A 27,287-nucleotide genomic window follows, 5' to 3' on the forward strand; every position below is an offset into this window, starting at 1 on the left:
ACTGGGAAATGGGATTAGCTTGGCTATATATGCTTCTTGGTTGGTTATGACACATATGGACCAAAGGGCTTTTTTTCTATGCTGTATGACTCTATGACTCTACTTGTGTAACACTATCAACTCTGAATTAGAAATTCCTGGTAGGCTATGGAACTACCAGGAATGTAGCTAGGTAAGTAGATCTGTAGTGGCCATTTCAGAGACTTGGCTGGCACCAGGGCAGGAACGGATTCTCAATATTCCTGGATTTCAGTGCTTTAAAAGGGATAGAGAAGGCGGAAAAAGGGGAGGAGGGGTGGCATTACTGGTCAGGGATACTATTACAGCTACAGAAAGGGTGGGTAATGTAGCAGGATCCTCTTTTGAGTTAGTATGAGTGGAAGTCAGGAACAGGAAGGGAACAGTTACTCTATTGGGGGTATTCTATAGGCCCCTGATAGCAGCAGAGATACAGAGGAGCAGATTGGGAGGCAGATTTTGGAAAGGTGCAAAAATAACCGGGTTGTTATCATGGGTGACTTTAACTTCCCTAATATTGATTGGCACCTGATTAGTTCCAAGGGTTTAGATGGGGCAGAATTTGTTAAGTGTGTCCAGGATGGATTCCTGTCACAGTATGTGGACAGGCCGACTAGGGGGAATGGCATACTAGATCTAGTACTAGGTAATGAACCGGGTCAGGTCACAGATCTCTCAGTGGGTGAGCATCTGTGGGACAGTGACTACCGCTCCCTGGCCTTTAGCATTATCATGGAAAAGGATAGAATCAGAGACGACAGGATAATTTTTAATTGGGAAAGGGAAAGTTATGAGGCTGTAAGGCTAGAACTTGTGGGTGTGAATTGGGATGATGTTTTTGCAGGGAAATGTACTATGGACATGTGCAAACTTGCAGCAGGAGGAATATGGGTGAGAAAAATAGCGAGCCATAGGTGTTGTTAGTGTGAACAACAGGTGGCTCTCAGTGGATGGCAAAGAAGAAAGCAGTGCGAATCAGGAAAAAAAACGGCTGGCTAGAGCAGAAAGAAACATGGCTGGAAAGAGCTGTGCAAGAGAGATGGTGAGCAACAGCCAGTGGTGAGAAAGAGTTGATAAAGGCACAAAATACAAGAAAATAAGAACAGAGCTGGGCTATCAGACTCTTCAAGACTGTACTACCATTCAAGATGTTCATGGCCCTTACTCCTCTTTTGTGCCAGATCCTCATGACACTTAGATATATATTTGAAAAACTGGACTATCTCCACCTTAAATATATCTAATGGTCCACATTCACTTCCACCACTCCCACAGGCAGAAAATTCCAATGATTGACCACCCTCTGAGGGAAGAGATTTCTGCACAACTTAGTCTTAAACAACTGGCCCTTTTATTTCATAGTTGTGTCCATTTTGTGATTTTTTTTTTCTAAACTTAATCGTTAGGACAATCTTCTCAGCCCAGAAATTAGCCTGGTGAATCCCTTTTGGACTTCCTCCAGTACCACATTTTTTTAGGTATGGGGAACAAAACTTTGCACGGAGTTCCAGATTTGATCTCACCAGCATCCTATACAGAATCTCCCTATTGCGAAACACAATCCTGTTTGCAGAAAGACCAAAATGTTGTTTGCCTTTATAACTACTTTTTGTGATTCGTGCATTAGGACGCTTAGATTCCTCTAAACTTCACTCATTTGCAGTTACTGTCCATTTATAAAATATTGATTTGACCTCTCTTACTGAAGTGCATGACTTCCAAGTTTTCACCTATCACACAATCTAGCTATAACCCTTCAAAGAATTACTAAGTCCTCATCACAACTTGCCTTTCCACCTATTATTTGCTATTATTGGCAAACTTGGAAACCTTACCTTTTGTTCCATCCTCCAGGTCATTGCCAAAATTATTAAACCCGCCGATAAGGGGGGTGCTGTTGTAGTCTAGCGTACTGACCTCTACCTTGCGGAGGCACAGCGACAACTCGCGGATACCTCCTCCTATTTACCCCTCGATCGTGACCCCACTAAGGAGCACCAGGCCATTGTCTCCCACACCATCACCGACTTTATCCGCTCAGGGGATCTCCCATCCACTGCTACCAACCTTATAGTTCCCACACCTCGCACTTCCCGTTTCTACCTCCTACCCAAGATCCACAAACCTGCCTGTCCTGGCCGACCTATAGTCTCAGCTTGCTCCTGCCCCACTGAACTCGTTTCTGCATACCTCGACATGGTTTTATCCCCCCTTGTTCAATCCCTTCCTACCTATGTTCGTGACACTTCTCATGCTCTTAAACTTTTCGATGATTTTAAGTTCCCTGGCCCCCACCGCTTTATTTTCACCATGGATGTCCAGTCCCTATGTACTTCCATCCCCCATCAGGAAGGTCTCAAAGCTCTACGCTTCTTTTTGGATTCCAGACCTAATCAGTTCCCCTCTACCACCACGCTGCTCCGTCTAGCGGAATTGGTCCTTACTCTTAATAATTTCTCCTTTGGCTCCTCCCACTTCCTCCAAACTAAAGGTGCAGCTATGGGCACCCGTATGGGTCCTAGCTATGCCTGCCTTTTTGTTGGCTTTGTGGAACAATCTATGTTCCGTGCCTATTCTGGTATCTGTCCCCCACTTTTCCTTCGCTACATCGACGACTGCATTGGCGCTGCTTCCTGCACGCATGCTGAGCTTGTTGACTTTATTAACTTTGCCTCCAACTTTCACCCTGCCCTCAAGTTTACCTGGTCCATTTCCGACACCTCTCTCCCCTTTCTAGATCTTTCTGTCTCTGTCTCTGGAAACAGCTTATCCACTGATGTCTACTATAAGCCTACTGACTCTCACAGCTATCTGGACTATTCCTCTTCTCACCCTGTCTCTTGCAAAGACGCCATCCCCTTCTCGCAATTCCTCCGTCTCCGCCGCAACTGCTCTCAGGATGAGGCTTTTCATTCTAGGACGAGGGAGATGTCTTCCTTTTTTAAAGAAAGGGGCTTCCCTTCCTCCACTATCAACTCTGCTCTCAAATGCATCTCCCCCATTTCACGTACATCTGCTCTCACTCCATCCTCCCGCCACCCCACTAGGAATAGGGTTCCCCTGGTCCTCACCTAGCACCCCACCAGCCTCCGGGTCCAACATATTATTCTCCGTAACTTCCGCCACCTCCAACGGGATCCCACCACTAAGCATATCTTTCCCTCCCTCCCCTCTGCTTTCCGCTCCCTACGCGACTCCCTTGTCCATTCGTCCCCCCCATTCCTCCCCACTGATCTGCCTCCTGGCACTTATCCTTGTAAGCGGAACAAGTGCTACACATGCCTTTACACTTCCTCCCTTACCACCATTCAGGGCCCCAAACAGTCCTTCCAGGTGAGGCGACACTTTACCTGTGAGTCGGCTGGGGTGATATACTGCGTTAGGTGCTCTCGATGTGGACTTCTACATATTGGCGAGACCCGACGCAGACTGGGAGACCGCTTTGCTGAACACCTACGCTCTGTCCGCCAGAGAAAGCAGGATCTCCCAGTGGCCACACATTTTAATTCCACATCCCATTCTCATTCTGACATGTCTATCCACGGCCTCCTGTACTGTAAAGATGAAGCCACACTCAGGTTGGAGGAACAACACCTTATATTCCGTCTGGGTAGCCTCCAACCTGATGACATGAACATCGACTTCTCTAACTTCTGCTAATGCCCCGCCTCCCCCTCGTACCCCATCCGTTTTTTATTTTTATACACACATTCTTTCTCTCTCTCCTTTTTCTCCCTCTGTCCCTCTGACTATACTCCTTGCCCATCCTCTGGTTCCTCCCCCCCCCCCGTCTTTCTCCCCGGACCTCCTGTCCCATGATCCTCTCATATCCCCTTTGCCAATCAGCTGTCCAGCTCTTGGCTCCATCTCTCCCCCTCCTGTCTTCTCCTATCATTTTGGATCTCCCCCTCCCCCTCCCACTTTCAGATCTCTTACTAACTCTTCCTTCAGTTAGTCCTGACGAAGGGTCTCGGCCTGAAACGTCGACTGTACCTCTTCCTAGAGATGCTGCCTGGCCTGCTGCGTTCACCAGCAACGTTGATGTGTGTTGCTTGAAACGATTAAGGTGATCCCTGGGGTGCTCCACTATTTATGTCAGCCTGAAAAGGATCTATTTATTCCTGACAACTAGTATTCAATACATGCGAATGTACTTCCTCCAATGCCTTTGGGCTGTTAATTAATGCATCTTCCTCTTATATGACATCTTGCCATACCTTTTGGAAATCTAAATACACTGCATCGATAGGTTCTCCTTTATTAGCTCTCCATGTAATATTTTTAAAGAATTCAAACAAATTTGTCAAATGTAATCTTATCTTTTATAAAAACCATGTCAATGGGGTTTGATTATATTCAGCTTTCCTAAATTATGAGTTCTTTCCTCGATTATTTCCTCTAGCATCTTGCCAACAATCGAGGTTAAACTAACTGGCTTATGGTTCCTCATGATATGGCTTCCTCCTACTATGTTCAAAGAATTGACATTGTCTGTTTCCAATCTTCAGATACCCTCCCAGAATTTCGTGAGTTTTGAAAAAATTCAAGCACTGTCTCTGCAGCTATTTCCTTTAACACCCTCAGGCTTGGACCATTGGATCCCATTGATCTCTCTACCTTTAGTCCCATGATTTTCGATGATACTATATCCTTGTGATTGAGGCTTTTATTAGTTTCTCCATGTTTTTGAAATGATCCCATTTGTTGTTTAAAGGATATTTGCTGTGTCTTCCACAGTGAAGGCTGATGCAAAAAAACTGATTAAATACATCTGCCACTCTTTGTTTTCTGTTTTTTATTCAGCAGCCTCATTCTCTACACTTTAGCTGTCTTCTTTCCATTTTTCTCATCTTATGAGCTTTTCAGTCGTTCCCTGCTGGATCCTGAAATATTTCCCATCCTCTGGCCTACCACTCACTAGCCCTTGCTGCCTTCAATTTAACATTCTCCTTGACTTCCTTTAGAATTCAAATTGGCTTCTCATTGACACTTGTACTGAGATACAGTGAAAAGTTTATCTTGTCTACTGTTCATACAGATCAAACCTTTACACAATGCATTGAAGTAGTACAAGGTAAAACAATAACATTGCAGAATAAGGTGTATCAGCTACAGAGAAAGTGTTGTGCAGGTAAACAATAACCACAGATTATGCCTCTTTCTCATGAAATCCCTCTTTCTAATTGGAATAAGTTCTTTCTGAGCATTATGAACCAATTGTTTAAATACCACCTGCAGACCAATCCCATAGCTTATTTTCACAGCTCACTTTAAGCAACTCCACCTTCAAAGCATTATGATTGTCCTTATTTTAGGCGGAAGTGCTTTTGTTCCTGTGATGCTCATCTTCAAATTGCAATTGTGATTTCAACATAAGCTGATTCTAAAGTACATTACCTTACACTGACTCTATATCACAACTCAACACCATTCCAAAACATTGATTAATAACACTAGCCCACCTTCTTTCCCTTTGGCTTATTCTTTTGGAACACAATACAACTTGGAACGGCATCTCAGTAATAGCTATTTAATCTGTGCTTTCATCTTATTTTTATTGCAGATAAAGACTGTTAAGCATTGGCATTTTTTTTAGTTTTATTAACTCTGAATTTGCAATTTGCTCTGTGCTGCATAATTTTGCTTGCATTTTCTGCCCCAGCATGCCACACTTTGCTTATCAATTTTCCCCTCAGAAATCCGTGCCTCGCAATTCCTCATGATTCTCTGAACATTAATATAATGAACTGCCAAAGGAAGTGGTTGAGACAGGTACAATAATAACATTTAAAAGTCACTTGGACGGGTACAGGTTTCCCCCGCCATCCGAAGGTAGAGCGTTCCTATGAAACGGTTCATGAGCCGATATGTCATAAAGCGAAGAAGCAATTACCATTTATTTACATGGGAAAAATTTGTGAACGTTCGCAGACCCAAAAACAACCTACCAAATCATGCCAAATAACACATAAAACCTAAAATAACAGTAACGTATAGTAAAGGCAGGAATGATATGATAAGTACACAGCCTATATGAAGTAGAAATACTTATCTACAATCATTGCAGCACTGTTCTCCGTAGCGAAAATCTCACGCAGGCGCTCTGGGCAAAAACACGGCGCAAGCGCTCTCCAGTAACCTTTAAGCTATGAAGCTGCCAAATAACACCTACAAATACACAGCCTATATAAAGTAGAAATAATGTATGTACAGTGTAGTATCGCTTATGGGAATCGGGAAGACATCAAGCACACTGATGGTGGTGTGTTAGGCTGAGTCGTCGGAGGTTGGGGTGGTGCAGTGGCCCCCACCCCCCAGGCTGCCGACCGATACCGATTCGCGGAGAATGCAGCGGTAGCTGGGACGTAAATGTCGGCCCAGATCAGAGGCGACGCAATCAAAATTAAAGTCGTACTTTATCATTGCAGCGAAAATCTCATGCAGTTGCATCACGTTCAGTTCCTGAACGACTTCACTTTCGGTCCGTTTGCTGCTACATTCGGTTTCGATTGTTATCCTTTCCTCTTCCAATTGCATCAGCTCTTCATCTATCAGTTCTTAGTCATGGGATGCCAAAACCTCTTCAACATCATCTTTGTCAACTTCCACAAGCTAAACTCACTTTGTCCTTGCTTCGTTCACCCCGGTCGAAACGCTTAATTACGTCTAGTTTTACACTAAGTCTAACACCCTTACAAGCTCTTTTAGGCTTTTCCAATACCTTAGAACTCATCTTGCTAACGGAGCTCACAGGCACATGTTTAAGCAATGCTGGCTAGAATGCAGTTCCGAATCTGGGGGAGAGCGGCTGCTCGGGGCGCGCACTACATTTTTTCGGGCGCTGCCTTTTTTCGTAACAGTGAAAACACTTTCTGTTAGCGAAAACAGGGAATTAATGTAGGTCTTTCTTAACAGTGAGGTTTCGTAAAGCGAACATTCGAAAAGCGGGGGACACCTGTACTTGGATAGGAATTTCAGGGATATGGGTCAAAGAAGGGCAAATGAGAATAGCTTTCACGGGTATCTAGCTCATCATGGACATTTGGCCCAAAGAACCTGATTCTATGCTGTATTACTCTGTGTTTATGATGTTTATGGAATCCTGGCTCCTTTTACTTAGTTTAAAGCCCTATATACAACTCAATTTAAGTGGTTCACCAGGAAAACTCATAAATCTTGATTCAGCATGTAGCTGATCAAGCATGTTTGCCTTGCACCCTGTCCATTCACTGCAGCCCTAATTCTTGAGCTCTCTTTAAACCCACTTGTTTCTTTTTGATCATGCTCCCTTGAAACTAAGCAGATTTTGTTTCCTTTGCTCTCTTTAAATCTAATGGGTTATATTCTCACATTCCGTTTAAAAATTAATGGGTTTACTATAAAATATGTTATTATACTGTGTAACATCTTTAACATTTTGACCCAAAATACTGGATAATAACCATGAGAAAGTAGGCCCGAAACGTCGAGTATCTACTCATTTCTGTAGATGCTGCCCAACCTGCTAAGTTCTTCCAGCATTTTGTTGTGTTATTTGACAATAACATCCAATAGTCTGGCACCACCAAAGTACTGTGTGTACCAGATTAATAAATTTTTACTGCTGATGAAGAATTGTACCAAAAAATTTTGATTGGGCTTAGAATTTTATAAAATATTTACATCAGATTTTGGTGCCTTAGATTTCCATTCCAGCAGATATCATAATAATCTTAAATCTGTGGTGCAATTGTCAGATAATAAATCCAAGCCCTTTGGTGAGAAGCAGATTTTGTAAAATTAGCATAATGAATAAATCTAGTTTTGCATATACTTAAGTATTAGTCAAACATGTCGACAAACTGAGTCCTGACGAACGGTCTCGGCCTGAAACGTCGACTGCACCTCTTCCTAGAGATGCTGCCTTGCCTGCTGCGTTCACCAGCAACTTTTATGTGTGTTGACAAACTAGTATTGTTGTGTTTCAGCCTACCCACATATTTGTACAGCAGCATTTTTTCCTCTTCTTGTGGCGTGTTCGATACTGAATACCTAAACTGTGACATTTCTTAATTTCTCTTTCTTTTTTAGATATTATTGGAATTCACTACCTGTCCACAGGCTTCCTCGCCCTGTCACACAGTGTTTGTCAGGCTCTGTTTGAGGAACTCCTGCTTTTGCTGCAGCCTCTTTCATTACTGCCTTTTGATCTAGATTTGATGTTTGAGCACCATGTTATTCAAATGAAGAAAGAGCAACAAAAGAAGAAAGAACAGCTCAAAGTGAAGCAAGATCTCTTGCAGTCTGTGCACTCCACCTTCCAGCTGATGAGAACCAATGGCAGCAGTGATGGTGGGAATAAAAACTCTGGATCTCAGCAGAACAGGGAGGAGAAGCCACAAAGGATCGTACAAAGTGTAGCTACTTTGAATGGTACAATGTCAAAAGATGCAATATTATTGGGTAAAGATGATAAAGAAGTGGAAAAAGTGGAGAGAATGCAAAAGGAGAAAGTAATGGACATAAAAAAGGACAAGCAAGCGGGATGGTGGTACCAACTTATGCAGAGTTCGCAGGTGTACATTGAAGGGTCTTCTGAAGAATCAAAGTTTGTAAAATGGGAGAAGAGAAAGAAGCAAAGTAATGGTGTTATGCCAGTACAGTTAGATATGGATGTGGAGAAGAGGTCAGTTCGAGAAGGTGTTGTAGAGGGATCAGAGAATAGGGCTATATCTGAGTTTCAAAATTCGGATATTTGCCATATGGCGCCTGGTCTGGCTACATCAAATGAAGTGGCATTAGCCACCAAGGAACTCCTAAAAAAGACTCAGCTTGAGGATTCTAAGATTGAAAACAAATCTTCTTGGATGGGGAGTCCTCCTGAATCTGTGCTACATGAACTTAAACATGGCAAAGTGAATGAAGGTGTGGCTTCATGTGAACATGGTGAACAGCCAGAAAAAAAGCTAAATGTTGAGCACACTGAAGGCAAGCAAGGAATGTGGCTAGGCCGACTCTTTGGTGCAAGTGTAAATCAGACTAGAAAGGAAGAAGCAAGACTGGTGAAATCACAGAAAAGCAGGTAAGGCGTTTTCTTATTATCGTGCTGAAGTAATGCTGCTAGAACCATAGCATTCATTCACACTCATCTGATGTGGACGTTGCTAGCAAGGTTGGTACCTATCAGCTATCCAGTTGTTGGTGAGCTGATTGCATGTTAGACAACTACAGCCAGCAAATAAGATATAATTACAATGAGCCAACAATGTTCTAAGGCTAATAATCTGTCAGAGCATATAGAAAAGACAAATTTCCTCAGTCCAGGTGAAGGGTCTTAAAACTTCAAATTTTGATACCAGTTCTCACCACCAGTGTGACCTTTCATTGATTACTTGTATATAGTGTGCATGCCCACAGGAAACTGAATCTCAGGGTTGTACATATATCATGATGTGTACCTACTTTAATAATGATTTAACTTCGAGATTTTGACCAGCCGAGTTCCTCCAGCACCTTACTTGTTGTTCTGGGTTCCAGCATCAACAGTCTTTTGTGTCTTCCTTCCCTAACATTCATTGGTGAACCAGTAAGATTTTTTTTATAACTATCTGGTATTTTCCTGTTTACTTTTATTGGAACCTTTAAAAAGAAATTTTTATGGAGTTCATTATCAGAATTTAAATGTCAGAGTGGTTTTAGAACCTGTGGCTCCAGGTCTTTCATACAGGCCTGTAGATTAGTGTGCAACAAGACAGATATTGATCTTTACCCTTCCTTTATACCACTGCAGTCCTTAAAAGTTCCAGGATTTAAATCAGTGAAGGAAAATGTCAGATTGGTGTATCAAATGGAGGGGAATTTGTATGTTATTATGCTCCTAAAATATTGAAATTCTTCATGGTAAAGATCACAAATGACATATCCTTGATAATTATACAGCATGTACTGTTGTTTGTACAGTATGGTGAAGGGGCTGGATATTAGATTCACTGGAGGTAGAACTTAGAATGGTACAGCACAGAAACATGTGACAATGATTTTGTGCTGATCTAATTAGACTAGTAATCAAACAGTTAACTGAACTATACCCCTCCTGCATATACAAGTCCATATCCCTTCATTCTCGGCACATTTATGTGCCCCTCTAAGAGCATTTAAGCACTACTATTATATCTGCCTGTACTACCACTTCTGGCAGTGCATGCCAGGCACCCATCACTCTCTGTATAAAAATAGAACTTGCTCCCCACATTTCCTTTGAACTTCACCTTAAACGTATACCCTCTACTATCACACATTTTGATTGTGGTAAAAAGATATTGACTGTCTATTCTGTTCTCCTCCTAATCTACAAGTTTCTAACGGATTTCCCCCTTAGCATTTGCTGCTCCAGAGAAAACAACCCAAATTTATCCAACCACTCCTCATAACACATGGTCTCTAATCCAGACAGTATCCTGACAAACCTCTCCTGCATCCTCTCCAAGGCTGCCACATCCTTCCTATATTGGGGCGATAAAAACTGAATACTATACTCCAGATGTGGCCTAACCAGAGTTTCGTAAAGCTTCAACACAACTTCCTGACTCTTAAACTTAGTGCCTAGACTACTAAAGGCAAGCATGCAATACTGTATGCCCTCTTTACTCTCCTGTCAATTTGTGCAGCCTCTTTCAAGTATCAAGCATACTGCTCTACCATGCATGAGGTCTAAGAGGTCTTACAGCTGCTACTATCTAAATCCTTTGTGAGTATTTTCTCGTACTCCAGATATAAGACTTATAGAATTAGAATTTATTTTATTCTTACATCCATTTCACAACATGTGGGAGTAAAAACCTTTGTTGTTTCTCTGTCGCTATGTTCAAGCAATAAGGAAGGGAAATGTAGGAGATATTGCCCAAACATTAAGATTGTATACATAATTGTTATGTATACATGTATGTACAGTCAGATATGTAATCAGATCACTGTGTATTGATAAATCTGAAAGAAGCAGTTCCGGAGCCTGTTGGTCCTGGCCTTAGTGCTGCGGTACCGTTTGCCAGACAGGAGCAGCTGAAACAGTGTGTGTTTGGGGTGGCTGGAGTTCCTGATGATCCTCCGGGCCCTTTTTACACACCCGCTGCTGTAAATGTCCTGAATAGAGGGAAGTTCACATCCACAGATTCGTTGGACTATCTGCACCACTCTTTGAAGTGCCCTGCGATTGAGGGTAATACAATTCCTGAACCAGGCAGTGACACAGGCAGTCAGGATGCTCTCAATGGTTCCCCTGTAAAAAGTCCTGAGGATCTGGGGACTCATGACGAACTTCTTATAAATAGTAATTGGATGTAGAGATGTGGTAGTATTGGGTTTGCTGATAGCAAAAGTTCTAAACTCAAACAAAGATCTTCAGCCCTATTGGATATAAATAACCACAAATTCTCTCACTAAAGGGGGATAACACTGCAACTACCCAATCTTCAAAGACTTCCCTCTTTCTTCTCCATTGTGAGTTTTATCTGCTAATACCCACTATTTGAGCACTGGGTCCTCCTTCCCTACCAAGAAGGCACTTCCAGTAACAAAATAGTTTAAAACGCAGTTCCTTTATTTACAGTGATACATGTTTGAATCCACACAATCTTAACATACATTTAGAACTCAGAGGATTTCTATCTTAACCATTTATTTCCCAATTACAGAAAGTTCTAAAGCACAAAGCATTTCTTAAACTCAAAGAATTTCCAAAGCACAGGTACAATTCATGTAACCTTAGAGGACATACAAGCAAGTGCTCTGTTACAGAAACCGAAGCTAGAGCAATGGATTCTATTCAACCTGTCTTCCTATCATTGTTTTTAATGTTCTTCAACCAGTCGCAATAAGCCTGAACTGCTCTCTACACTAATATACTTTTTTCCTACAACTTGAGTGACTCACACACATAGGATATTTCTTCAGATGTCCTTTCAACACAAATAGTCTGAAAGCATTTTGGAGACATTGTACTTCAGTGTCCTACCATTAATGTTGTAATGCTGTGAAGCTAACTTCCTTGAGTACAAAAAAACTTTCCGACTGTAAATACATCAGTTATGAATAAACTCTTTTCTGGCTTCCATTTGGTACAGGTATTGATTATAACAGACATTTTGATGACAAACTCTGCCATCTTCTTCGGGGATGATGCATGGGTATGTGTAGACTGGTGGGAATGTCTATACTGTCGTCCATCCCTCCTAATTGTTTAGTTCTCATCGAATCAAGTTACCACTCTCCCACCTTGTTTACAATCGAATTCCAGTTCGTACTTAGAGTGAGATCTTTGTCTTTGCTAAAATTCTTTTCCACTAGTTTTATTTCAATGACTTCCTTTATCAGGCAGTTCCAAAAGCCATTGGCACGACATAGTAGATTTGTGCTCGAAGTCAATTATATGGCCATTGCAAATGCAGTGTTCTGCTACCGCCAATTTCTCTGGGTAACGCAAATGGATATACCTCCTATGTTCCTTGATGCAGGTTTTCATTGTGCTGTCTAGCTGATATAGACTGTTCTGCATTCACGGGGAATCTTGTTAATGCCAGCTGACTCAAGTTCCAGGTCATCTTTGACCCACATCAGCTGTGACTTGACCTTCCTTATGGGTTTGAGAGTATTAATCTGGTATTTCTTCAATATCCTGGCGATCCTTCCAGAAACCGTGGAAGTATAGGGAAGACAGGCAGTAGCAATGGGTTCCTTCTTGTTGTTAGGTTTCCTGGTTTTTCTGTCAGCTCTTTTAAGGGCCTGATTGATTTCCTTCACATTTATATCCATTCCTTACGAACATCGTGTGTAATCATCTTATTTCCTCAGGGAGACTCTACAGGTCCAAAATAGTTTTTGCCGGTTAATCAAGATAAAAAGAACCACTCTATGTTGGGAAGTGTAATGGTGTGTTATTGTTGAGGTACAAGTCTGTAAGACCACAAGTCCATATGAGTGGGTTTCTGTTAGATACCATGTCCGAGGCTACCATTCAGTTTTCGTCGTATTAGAATGTCCAGGACTGGGAGCCATCTATTCTTATCCATCTCTAGCGCAAACTGAAAGCTTGGATATATACTGTTCAGATGGTCGTGGAACTTTAGGAGTGCCTGGAGTCTATGAGGACACACTACGAAGTATACATTGACGCATCTGAAGAAGCATTTGGGGCATAGGGGCGATGAACTCAGAGCCCTCTCCTCAAATTCCTAGCAATAGTCGGTGACAAAGGCGATCCCATGGCTACAATGTCCCTTTGTTCATAGTAGTTCCCCTTATGGAAGAAGTACATCGATGTAAGGGTGTGTTAAGACTAGTCATTGGTACCCTTATCAAACCTTGGCCATAGGAGGACCCAGATATCCTTAATGGGAACTCTCGTGAACAAGGACACCACGTCAAAACTGCCCATTATATCCTCCAGGTTCAGCTGGATATTGGTTATTAAAGCACTAGATCCTTTTTCACATTATAGTTATTGATATGCTAATATTATCCATCTATTCTGCAAGCATCCTTGAACCAAGCAACTTAAGAGTCAGCTTGTCTGTTTGAAACAAACCGAATTAAACAACCCATTGTCTTATACTGTAACTCAAGCAGTAATAAAGCAGATGTAGTGAGCTAAACCTTATGTCTTCCGGGTAGAACAATACTTGTTTTTAACCTCAAAGTGGTTAGTGCTTGACATTTACATTCTAAGAACTGACTTTACTTTACAACCAGAAGTCAAACAACTGTTAGTTGGAAGTTTACTTACATATATTTAGTTGTGATCTTACAAGTAGCAGATACTGTGTTTAGAAAGTAAGATTAGCAACCAAGAAAGAGAAAGAGCCTACTGGCTAAGAAGTGAATGTGCATCACAGAGGTATGCTAGGAACAACTGGAAATCCACTTTATAGCATCCTTTAATTTAAAAACAGCAATTTAAGACAAACTTTTTATTAGTTTAGATTGTAGCATACCCATCTCTGAGCTAAATGCTGAGTACATCCAAGGAGATACCAGTGACTGCAGTAACTGGCAACAGAGATAAGTCCCAAGGAAGGATATGAACTGCCCAGCGGATTATCGGCACCCAATTGCCCACCATTGAGAACATCTACCATAAACGCTGCCTGGGCAGGGCGAAAAGCGTTATCAGGGATGCATCTCACCCTAACCATGGACGTTTTACTCTCCTCCCATCCGGTAGGTGCTACAGGAGCCTCCGCTCCCACACCAGCAGGCACAGGAAGAGCTTCTTCCCTGAGGCTGTGACACTGCTGAACCTCTCATTACAGTGCTAAGCAGTATTGCATCCGTATTGTACTGTCTCAGTACTTTTATATTTGTGTGCTGTAGCTCTTTTTTAATTTGCAGTTATTTTGTAAATAACACTATTCTTTGCATTTCTGGTCAGATGCTAACTGCATTTCATTGGCTTTGTATCTGTACTCGGCATAATAACAATAAAGTTGAATCTAATCTAATATGTGGCTATAGTAGCAAGTCTAGGTGACTAGGTGAGAGTGTAGTCAAAGAACAAGAGATCCAGTGTATACATCTGTAATAAAAGTATTTCAAAATTTGTTCCTGGTTCTTTTCTGACTCAGCCGCAAAAGGTATCCACACACAAAGGAGGCCCTGTATATGTATTAAAGGTTATAAGAAAGTACTTCAGATTTATATAGAAAATAAAATACAAAATGAAAGAGTGATTAGTAAAGTGGTAAACAAACAAAATAATACTAGTCACTCAGCCACTCTACACAGTAAGCTGCCAGAGGGAACTTCAGATGCCCGACAGCTTTTCCAATCTCTCTCTCTCTCTTTCTCCCTGCCTCTCTCTCCAGCTCTTAGCACTAGTCGTAATCCAGCTAAGAGAGGATTCACACATGCACAAATAATCCTTTTTCATACTCTGCAATATCTTTTCGAAAATCAATCATAACATTTTGCCCCGGTACTTTTCCAGACAAATATGTTTTTACCCATTATTACTCTCAAGGCTGTAGTTAAGACTGAAGCTCTCAAAACATAGCTGTGGGCTGGTTTCCTTGTGCATTCTCAAATCCCAGACTAACACTATTTTGTCTAAGAAATTTTCATTTTGTATTACACATTTTAGCATATACCAGGGAGGCATGAAATTTAACTAAGATATGTACAAAATGCTGGAGGAACTCAGCAGATTAGGCAGCATCTATGGAAATAAATGAACAGTTGTTGTTTTGGGCTGAGATCCTTCGTCAGGACTGGAAAAGGAGGAAGAAGCCACTATAAGAGGGTGGGGGAGGAGGAGTACAAGTTAGAAGGTGACAGGTGAAGCCAGGTGGGTGGGGAGAGATGTTGAAGTAAGAAGCTGGGAGTTGATAGGTGAAAAAGGTAGAGGGCTGGAGAAGACAGTATCTGATAGGAGAGGAGAGTGGATCATAGGAGAAAGGGAAGGAGGATGAGTACCGGGGGAGATAACAGGCAGGTGAGGAGAAGACGCAAGATGGTCCAAAATGGGAATGGAAGAAGAGGGAATGGGGAAGGGGGAAAACTATTGGAATTCAGAGAAATCAATGTTCGTGCCATCAGGTTGGAGGCTATACATTTGGAATATGAGGTTTTGCAAATTTAACTTTCCTTACAACATGCTATTTCAGTGATATGACACGATACTCAAGCCTAAGAAGCAGTTCAATGTATACTGCCACTACTACCTTAAAGAGATGTTAAACTGAGGCCCTATATGCAGCCTCAGATGTGTGCTTTCCTGAGAAACATCATTTAAACCTAACTGATATTTATCTTTAAATCTATGTCACTGAGAAGTATATTTACTGTCTGTACCATTGCCATTTATTGCACAGGCTGTCTGTGCATTATAAAATTGACTACAGTTGAAAATCACTCCACTGACTGGAAAGCATTTGGGAAGTCCAAGGTTGTGAAAGGTATTATTCAAATACACATTTCTTATTGTTGCCAAAGTTTGTAAGCTGTTTTTACTCCTAATAATCTGTATACTTTTATTATATTCTTCTTGCTTACATTAGTAGGATTATGGCCAAATTATTGGTGCTATTTCATTATTCTAATTATTTCTGATCCCATTCTCATCTTGAGCTGGATTCATCAGTCCAAATTGAGATATTTGGCACATTATTCTGGACTGCATTAAAATGTATAAGAACATAGAACAGAACAGTACAGCACAGGAACAGGCCCTACGTCCCACAATGTTGTCCACAACTAGCTACATTAGTAATCAAACAGTTAACCTAACTAATCTCTGCTGCCTAAAACTTGCCCCTCACAACTCCTTAGAACTTACCCCTTCTTATCTTAAATGCATGCCTTCTGGTGTTATACATTTCAAACCTGGAAAAAAGATGCTGTCTGTCTAATCTAGCTATGCCTCTCAATCTTATAAACCTCTATTAGATCTTCCCTGAGCCTTTGGCATTCCAGAGAAAATAACCCAAGGTTGTCCAACCTCTCATAATAACACACACCCTCTAATCCTGGCAGCATCCTGATAAACCTCTTCTGCACCCTCTCTAAAGCCTTGACTTCCTTCCTGTAATGGGGTGACCAGACCTGTATGCCATACTCAAGATGCAACCTAACTAGTTTTATAAAGCTACAACATATCTTCTTGACTTTTGAACCCAATGCCTCAAATAATAAGAGCAAGCATGCTATATGCCTTTGTAACCATCCTATCAGCACGTGTAGCCACTTTTGGGGAGCTATAAACTTGCATTTCAAGATCCCTCTGCTCATCAACACTGCTAGGGGTCTTGTCCTTAACAGTGTACTGCCTCTTTACATTTGACCCTCTAAGGTGCAACACTTCACATTTGGCTTGGTTAAACTTCATCTGCCATTTCTCCACCCATATCTGCACTGCTGTATATTCTGTTGCATTCTTTGCCATTCATCTACACTATCCACAACACCACCAAACTTTGTATCTTCTGCAAACTTACTGACCCACCCATCTAAGTTTTCATTTATATACTATACATCACAAACAGCAGAGGTCCCAGTACTGATCCCGGCAGGACACCACTAATCATAGACCTCCAACTAGAATAAGTCCCTTTGACCACTACCTGCTGTCTTCTATGGGCAAGACAGTTCTGAATCAAAATGGCCAATTCTCCGTGGATCCCATGCATCTTAATCTTCTGGATGAGCCTCCCATGAGGAACCTTGTCAAATGCCTTACTAAAATAAAATCCATGTAGTCAACATCCACAGCTCTACCTTCATTAATCACCCTTGTCACCTTGTCAAAAAACTTAACCAAGTTAGCAAGACATGACATGCTGGCTGTCCCTAATTAGGCCATGTTTTTCCAAATGTTCATAAATCCTATCCCTAAGAATTCTGTCTGGTATATACCCTACCACTGACATGGGACTCACCAGCCTACAATTTCCTGGATTATTCCTAGTTCCCTCCTAGAACAATAGAACAAGACTAGCTACTCGCCAGTCTACCAGGAGCTCATCTGTAGTTAGAGAGGACACCAAAATATTGATCATGGCCCAACAATCCCTCACTTGCCTCTTTAAATCACCTGGATTATATCACATCAAACCCTGGGGACATTCATTTAATTCTCTTTAAATGACTCACCATAGTCCAATGACCTACCAGGTAGGTTAATTGGTTACTGTAAATTGTCCTGTGATTAGGTTTGGGTTAATTAGGTTTGTTGGGGGTTGCTGGGGCAGCATAGCTCGAAGGGCTGGTAGGGCTTACTCCCTGCAGGATTACTAAAATAAAATTTTAAAATAATAAAACACTATCTCCTCCTTTACCTTTAAATGCCCTAGCATATTATTACTCTCATCACTGTTCTCCACATTAATATTTACCAAAGAGATGGAGCTAGAGGATAGAAAGTACTCATTAGGGACATCACCCATATCCTTTGCATCCAAGCAAATGTTACTTTATCCTTGAGTGGCCCCACCTTTGCACTAGTTATCCTCTTGCTCCTAATATATGTATAGAATACCTTGGGATTCTCTTTCATCCTACTTGCCAATGACTTCTCATGGCCCCTCCTGGCTTTCCTAGTTCCCTTCTTCTTTTCTGGCTTATTTATAATCCTTAAAGATTCTATTTAATTCCAGTTTCCTAAGCTGTACATACTTTCTCTTTTTCTTCTTTACTAAGTTCCTGTCCTTCCTCGACATCCCAAGTTCTCTTACCTTACCATTCTTCTGACTGGATTGTACTTTGTCCATTTGGTCCTTAAATACCCTCCACATATCTGCTGTGGACCTGCCCAAAAACAGCTGTTTCCAATTAACTCTCCATAGTTCCTGCCTAATACTCTCAGTGTTTTCCTTGTTCTTGTTGAATACTCTCCCACAAGGTCCATACTTCGCCCTATTTATAACTGTCTTAAACTTAAGGATTTGTGGTCACTGTTCCCCAACTGCTCATCCACAGAAATGTCGATTATTTGGCCAAGCTCATTATCCAACACCAGATCCAGTACAGTCCCTCCTGTTGTTGGACTAACTACATATTGATTTTAGAAACCCTCTTGGATGCACCTAACAAATTCTGTCCCATCTAACCCACTTGCATTAGAGATCTCAGTTTATATTAGGGACACAAACACGAGGAAATCTGCAGATGCTGGAATTTCAAGCAACACACATAAAAGTTGCTGGTGAACGCAGCAGGCCAGGCAGCATCTCTTGAAAGAGGTACAGTCGATGTTTCGGGCCGAGACCCTTCGTCAGGACTAACTGAAAGAAGAGCTAGTAAGAGATTTGAAAGTGGGAGGGGGAGGGGGAGATCTGAAATGATAGGAAAAGACAGGAGGGGTGGGGATGGAGCCAAGAGCTGGACAGTTGATTGGCAAAAGGGATATGAGAGGATTATGGGACAGGAGGCCTAGGGAGAAAGAAAAGGGGGAGGGGGGGAACCCAGAGCATGGGGAAGGGGTATAGTGAGAGGGACAGAGGGAGAAAAAGAATGTGTGTGTGTATAAATAACGGATGGGGTACGAGGGGGAGGTGGGGCATTAGTGGAAGTTTGAGAAGTCAGTGTTCATGCCATCAGGTTGGAGGCTACCCAGATGGAATATATATGTGTCCCAGTGGCCACACATTTTAATTCCACGTCCCATTCCCATTCTGATATGTCTATCCACGGCCTCCTCTACTTTAAAGATGAAGCCACACTCAGGTTGGAGGAACAACACCTTATATTCCGTCTGGGTAGCCTCCAACCTGATGGCATGAACATTGACTTCTCCAACTTCCGCTAATGCCCCACCTCCCCCTCGTACCCCATCCGTTATTTATTTATATACACACATTCTTTTTCTCTCTCTCCTTTTTCTCCCTCTGTCCCTCTCACTATACCCCTTCCCCATCCTCTGGGTTCCCCCCGCCCCCCGTCTTTCTCCCCGGACCTCCTGTCCCATGATCCTCTCATATCCCCTTTGCCAATCACCTGTCCAACTCTTGGCTCCATCCCTCCCCCTCCTGTCTTCTCCTATCATTTTGGATCTCCCCTTCCCCCTCCCACTTTCAAATCTCTTACTAGCTCTTCTTTCAGTTAGACCTGAATAAGGATCTCGGCCCGAAACGTCGACTGTACCTCTTCCTAGAGACGCTGCCTGGCCTGCTGCGTTCTCCAGCAACGTTTATGTGTGTTGCTTATATTAGGGAAGTTGAAGACCTCCATGACAACAACCCTATTACTTTTACAACTTTCCTTAATCTGCCTACATACCTGTTCATTGGTGGCATTGTCAGAGTAATTGCACCCTTCTTATTTTTGAGTTCTACCCATATAGATTTGGTGAATGAGCTGTTCATTAAGCTGAGTGCAGCTGTCGTATTATCCCTGATTTGTAGTGCAACTCCCGTACCCTCTTTTAGCCTCCTCTCTATTTTTTCTAAAACATTAAAACCCTAGGACATTAAGCACCTATTCTTATTCCTCTCTCAACCAACTTTCTGTAATGGTCACAACATCATCGTAGCTGCATGTACTGATACATGCCGTTTACCCATGATATTTATTTGATCATCACCTTTACCCATGATATTCTTAGCATTAAATACATATTTCAAACCATACATACAATTGCATCTATTGCTTGTTTTTAATGGCCCTGATATCTACCTTCCTCTCCAACCTTTCACTTTCTGACCTGCTCTGGTTCGCATCCCCCTGCCAAATGAACCAGAAGTGATGCATAATCCAATGAGTCACCTTCCTAATTGCCAGTTTTGAACTGGACGTGCTAGGATTCCAAGTTTTACAATTTTGAGTTCTTCTGAAAGAGTAAGAAATTAACTTCAGACATTAAATGTAGCTTTGAAACATTTTGAGATTCTCATTTTACCGTATGTGGAAATTCAGGAGTAAATCAGCATCACAAAATCTTGTGTCACTGTCCTGAATACTTGAAAACTGTGCCTCATAGGCACATGAGTGCTTTCAGTGGCAGCCCACAGTTCATGGAAAACCAGCAATGTAGGCAAATCCAAAACCCAAGTTGCCACTAAAATCAAAGCAAAGGTATTCATCTCTCTGTGAATACAATACTTTAGATGACTAGTCTGGTGCAGTAGGAAGAAGCAAATTGAGCAGTTACAGAGATCTGCTGCAGCTGTTTAGAAAGGGCCTGTGGCAAGGATGTTAAGAGCCAGTATAACCCTCAACTTGACAAATTGAACAGACCATGAATGAGAACAAGGCCGAAGATTTTCCTGCAATATTCCATATATCCGTGTATCAGGCTTAGAAGAAGTGAGCTATTGACGACCTGTACAGGTGGGCATATCTTTGCCTTCTTCCCCGAGGTCTCTGAACATCCCTGCAGCATTGCTGTAATAGATAAAGTAATGGAGGCCTGATGGTGAATGAGTATCTTAATAGCTTAGGACCTGAAGAAAGCACTATTAGCTAAAGCACATTCTATGTATAGACTTGAGAAGATATTTGATACATCTTCATGCAGTTTTTAAAGTGCACTTAGTCATTGTCACAAACTCTTGTTTGGATTCTTGTGTAGGGGGAGAAAAGAACTACTTATAAAAGTTGCTTAAAATGAAAGGAACTAATATACATTGAAGTGGAAGTAGAATTTTCTTGACTCTGATGTAGTAATATTTTTAAGCGTATTCCTGTCTTTTTTAATTTTAATTTTCTATTTTCTGTCTCCAGATTACCTTCGGACTGGTTGGGACTTGATAAATCAGTCTATGATCTAATGGTACGGACTGTGGGAACTGGAAAATGGAGAGGATCCCAATATGTAGCAGAACAAATCAATCCACAGACTGGAGGTAGTCAACCAGAATATCAAGAAACAAAAGCCCAATATGAGCGGTAGTGATATTTACATTATTTTCTTGAATCTAGGTGGTTAGGCAATACATAATAAGCAATTGCATAGTATTTCTTACTTGAAATACAAGGCTAACTTCTCAGCTGCCCTTGTTATTAAAAATACAAATACAAATGACATTAAACCATATAACTATGAGGTATTTTGTTTCATGCATAATCTGTATTGATCCACTAAATTTCACTGACAGCTGGAATTCCATGCTTGCCGGTGTTAAAGTTAAGAGTTCTAATGCTAGATATCAACCTTGTGGCTTTTCCCCTCCTGATGTGGTAGTAATTGAAAAGGTGTAAGTGAACTGGAAGTCAGACTACCAGCAGAAGAAAAGGAGGTAGTTCAGCTGCTTGAGTAATTAACGTCACCTTGCAGAGACTAGATATTTGTGGGGCATAGAGTGTACTTGAAGTGCCCATTAAGATTTAAGTAATTTCAGTGTTTTTTTTATTGATAAACAGAGCATTTTCTAAAGCATTTTGTTTTGTCTGTAACTTATTTTCACGCAATTCCTCAGTTCATATGTTATTCTTAAGCCAAGACTTGACAAACATATAAACTGTTTTATGGCCTCAGAAAACATCAGTTATAATATATTCAGAATCAAATCCATTGATGAATGCCTAAACCTCCCTTGAGTTTTTTCACGTCAGGAAGGATTTTAGTCCTCTCCATAACACCATGGATAAGATGTGAAGAATTAATAGGCATAATTTCTTGATGCAGCATATGTGTAGATCTTCTACTGTGTCACTATTGAAGTTCAATTTCACTGAAATCATATTGGAAGGAACATCGTCCAATTAAATGTGAAAGGTTGGGGATATTCAGGAATACCAACTGAGATTGGTTAACTCAGCACTTAATTATAAACGAACTTGTCCCTTCCAAACGACCAATGTATTTACTCACAGATCAATATCAGAAACTTGCATAATTTTTTACATTGTTGAAAATTAAAAATATAGATAGGGTATTTTGTTGTCAATACTTACCAACTCTTTGAAAAATGTGTTGAATCTACTCGTTATACAGTTTATTTAATGACCATTGGCAGCCTGTTGTCTATATGACGCATAATAAAATCAATTGGTACTGCAAAACATACATTAGAACATAAGAAAAATCGTTCTCTTTTCTCTAGATTTTTTTGGTTTAACTTTCTGCTATTTATACTCAATATATTCTCAGTTTATACTTGTTCTATAAAGCAACTTTTAGTCACCCATGCAGTTTAATACTGATTTGATTTTTTCCTGCTCTTTTGGTGCTTTTAACTTCAAGTTGTTACTGGACACATATAAGTTGGTAGAAAAGCAAAAATAAAACAGCAGATGCTCTAAATATGAAATAAAAACAGAAAATGGTGGAAATACTCAGCAGGTCAGACAGGATCTCAGACTGATAACATTAAAATTTAACTCTGTTTCTCTTTCCACAGAAACTGCCTCTCCTGCTGAGCATTTTGTTTTTATCATACAAATATAAGAGCTCAGTCCCCAGGACTGATGGTGCTAGTAAGCTTAAGTACAAGCAGCACACCATTATTCTTTTCTTTTTCTGCTTACTGCATGTATCTTCTGCTGTTTTGTGGTATTAAATACTAACACTCCTTACAGTCTTTTGGTGACTAATTTTTAATTTCTAATGCGAAGAAAGAGAATGTGATAGGATAGTAAAAGTCCAAAATGAAAAAATAATTAAAATAAATTCTGTGTTGTGCCTTCAGCTTTTCAAACACCTTTTTATTTTTTCCCCATTAAGAGAAGTGAAGGCACTTTGCCATCACATAGCAACCGAGAAAGGACAACTCAGCTTTAAAAAAGGAGATGTTCTGAGGGTGATGTCAAAAGTGGATGCAGACTGGCTGCTCTGTGGCCTTGGGGCTGAACGTGGATTAGTACCCTTTACTTATGTGACTCATCCAGAAGATGAAGATTGTTAATATTAATGCTCGATGAACTGTGCAATTTTAATTGAGGTGGATATGGAAAAGGAGATGAAAAAAGAATAATTGTTAACCAGCAAGATAATATCGAGCAAGAAAGCACTAAATTGCCAATATTTCTTTGCTTATTACTTTGTTCTTCATTGATGCACTTAGAACCTCAACCAAGTAGCTCATCCTTATATTGCTCATCCACGAATTCTCATTGGTGATTATAAAAGCATGCCTGCCAGCCACATGAACATTGTTCTAATTTCACATGCCTTTAGTAGTAAGCAGCTTTGTATTACCAGACTTCCAAATAAGTGGGACAGAACTAGAATTTGAAGTATATATATATAATATATGTAATTCATATATATAATATATATGCTACAGTTTATTATTTAATAATCTTTATTAATTTTCATTTCAAATGGTGTAAATTGCATGAATTTGTGAGTACAAATGACAGGCAGTATTTCCATTTGTGAAAGATAGTATTGGTGCCTTGATTGGATCTTGTAGGGTGACTTAACTGCCTCCCCTGCACAGACATTCTACAAGAATGTGTCATGTTTGAGTTAATATAGGAATCAATTAAAATATAATAATTTGTAGTAATATATACCTCTGCCTTGTATATATGCAGTTAATGAAGTTACACCATATTTGATTTTTTTCTGAACATTCTTTGAACATGTATGTATTATTTATTTTGCACATTAATAAAAAGTGCTGAAATGATGGCATGTGATATAGTGGGTGTGTTGTAATCCTTTACAAGAAATTGCAGTGAGTTCATGAAAAGTGAATAATGTACTTATTTATCAACTGTAATCTCTTTTAAATCAGACTGATATTTATATATCTATAATTGCAAATGTTCACTATAACTACACCAAGCTTGAATATTCTAATAGATTTTATCATTTCTCTTCTGTATGGAACAGAATTTATTAGAAGTACAAATATACAAGTATTTAGTAGAATCATATAAACTGCACTGTGATGGACAGGAAAGCTCTACACTGATAGTCAAAACTGCCCATCGCATCACTGGCACCAGCATACTGCCATTAAGGCCATCTATACAGAAAGGTGCCAGAAAAGGGCCAGTAATTTCACGACACACACACCAGTGATAATAAACCTGATTCTGATTCTGATACTAACATCAGGAAGGATCCCACCCACCCTGCTCATGGACTGTTTGTTCCACTCCCATTAGGGAGGCTACGTAGCATCCACCCCAGGACCACCAGATTAAAAAACAGTTACTTTCTACAAGCAATAAGACCAATCAACACCTCCATCCACTATTCAACCACCCTCACACTGCCAAACACCACTACTTTATCATTGCCTGTCAGTCACTTTATCATTACCTACCACACTCCTGTACCCAGCATCACATCATGAACATACAATCAATCTATGTATATACACTATCCTAAATGCTGTCATCGACCCAGCTTTGACCACTTTCTCAGGTAGTATAATAACCTACATCCTATCTGTGAAGGCCTTACACATTGAATGGATGCTTTGTGAATCACGTGACTATTGTGCTGTAGGGTGACATGCCAGAAAACGAATGTTTGTAGAAAACTATTTCTATTGTTTGAAGTAACAAATACATGTTAATGCACTGACTGCCTGAAATACTTTACTGGGACACACGTTGAGAATCTGACTTTGGAGGCTGGGGCATCCTACATTATCATTTGATCATTCATTTTATCAGTGGGACAAGTTTATTCACCAACTTCATGTTACATGTTTCTGCTATTTGAAGCCATGCACCAGAATTTACTTAGCATAAAGATAGCATTAAAAAGGTCAGGGACCTGGATTTCATTTTCTTGTTTTCTGATTACATCAACGTGTTTGTCAAAAGAATCACACGGTGAACTACTTTGAATTAACAGTGACTTATGTATTGTTAGTAAATGAAGTCACAAAAATAGTTATTTAATGTTTATCTGATTCACCAGAACAAGTAGGTGGGACTGTAGTTTAATGTTTTTTTTAACAACAAGATTTTTTGAAGATTTCTGTGTCTGGATCCGAAAACAATGGGTTACTGTAAAGTACAACTTGTTTTAGTATGTCAGGGTTTCTTGTTTTTTTTAGCATTCCACTACATCTATTTGCAAAAGCTAAAGAGACTGTAAGTTACTGGAAATCTGAAATAACAAAAACACAGAAAATGCTATTGGGACTCACAGGTCTGACAGCAACTATGGAAAGAGAAAAAGTTAACATTTCAGGTTAATGGCCTTTCATTAGACTTGAAGCATTAACTCTATTTCTCTGTCCACAGGTGCTGCCTGCCCTCTGAGCGCCGTCAGCATTTGTTGTTCTTACCATGTCTTCCTGTTGTCTTTTAAAATTTCAATAACTTAATTATGTTTCATTGCATGAATTTTGTGACCCTTGCTTCAGTATTGCTTGAGCTGTGTGACCCTTTAGCAGTATTGTGCATGGCCTGTCAGCGGTGTCAACAGAGCTTTACCAAGAGGGATTTCTCGCAGGTCGGCAGTGGTTATTTAAAAAGGGAGCTTCGAGAGTGTTTGTCCATTGTACGTGGCCTATCAGTGGCGTCAACAGAGCTTTACCAGGAGGGATTTCTCGCAGATTGGCGGTGGTTATTTTAAAAAGGGAGCTTCGAGAGCATTTGTCCATTGTACGTGGCCTATCAGCAGCTATAACTGGAGCACCAATCGTGAGTTAGATAGAAGAGAAGGTTCAGGTCTGGGCTTTGATGTACTTCATTCTAGGATCTCAAAAGAACTACTAATTGAATAGTTATTGTATTGATATTAATTTTTCAAAACATGAGATTCAGGGAAAATTCCATTAGGTTTGGAAAATAGCAAACCTAACTGATTTAGTCAAAGATTTAGAAATCAGGAAACTATAAGCAATTTAGATCAATGTCTGTCATTGGTGAAAATATTACAAACTGCATTAAAGTTGATATAGTTGTGCATATGGAAAACTTAAAGTTGATCAGACAACATCAAAGTGGTTTTGTGAAGGAAAAATCATATTTGGCATATAACTGGATTTTTTGATGAATTTATATTCATACTTTGTATATGTAGTATAATGTATCTCTTTCTAATATACAGACAGACACACACACACACACACACACACACACACACACACAAACACACATACAGGATTTTGTTTAATTGGGACACATTGGGACCAATACATATTGCCCCAGTTAAACTGTTGCACCAATTAGCTGAAGTTTCAGGGAACTAGTTAAAAGGCTATAAAAAAAGGCAAACTACTGTTTAATTGATTAACAAATTATGTATTTAAATGAAATATAGTACAAATTAGAACACTATCAATACAATTACAATACCATAAACTTGTATTTGTTCCTAATAGTTATGAATGGAGAAATTCATTCAGTGTATGCTGCGGTGTTCTTTTGATTGACTGTAAATGAACACAATCAATGCAGATAATGGACTGCCTTCATAGAATGTTTTTGACAATTGCATCCTCTAAGTCATCATTTTCATTGTAACATTAAAGATGATTTTCAATACCTTCAAATTCGTTGTGGTTCCTGTTGTAGCGTGGATGAAATTACCGGAGAGACAGAGTCACTGGTAGATACAAAGCAGCTTCTTTATTTGATACAACAAGGTACAGCAGGTATCTACGTACCGAGATGCTTTCCGCAGAAAGGTCTGCTAGCTAAATGTGGGCTCGATATTTATATGCTAAACACAAAGGCAATCGCTACTTAAAAAGTTACAGACAATGCATAGACAATGCTTTCTATTGAAGCTACAAACAAAATCTCACACCATCCTTTCCTCCCGATGCCAACATGTCTGGGTTGGTATCTACAGCCTTTAGGAATGTAAGTTAAGTCTACGATACATTTATTTGGCATTTCCCGTGCTAACATAGAAGACAATTAATACAATTATTATTTATAATGTATAG

At 40.3% G+C, this 27,287-nt stretch overlaps 1 protein-coding gene across 4 annotated transcripts in view; it reads left to right on the forward strand.

Moving 5' to 3' along the window:
* The window catches only part of rusc2 (RUN and SH3 domain containing 2), a 119,887-nt gene extending 93,016 nt beyond the window's left edge, over positions 1–26,871 (forward strand). For 3 of the 4 annotated variants that reach the window (XM_063042892.1, XM_063042894.1, XM_063042893.1), the window contains 3 exons: positions 8,089–9,079; positions 21,202–21,366; positions 23,144–26,871. In XM_063042892.1, the coding sequence (XP_062898962.1) occupies positions 8,089–9,079; positions 21,202–21,366; positions 23,144–23,324 (1,337 nt within the window). In that variant the 3' untranslated portion in view covers positions 23,325–26,871. The remainder of the gene's footprint in view (positions 1–8,088; positions 9,080–21,201; positions 21,367–23,143) is intronic. The other variant, XM_063042895.1, reaches the window with a different exon arrangement.
* The last annotated feature ends 416 nt before the right edge of the window (positions 26,872–27,287 follow it).

The sequence above is a fragment of the Mobula hypostoma genome, chromosome 3 (assembly GCF_963921235.1).
Source record: "Mobula hypostoma chromosome 3, sMobHyp1.1, whole genome shotgun sequence".
Taxonomy (NCBI): Eukaryota; Metazoa; Chordata; class Chondrichthyes; order Myliobatiformes; family Myliobatidae; genus Mobula; species Mobula hypostoma.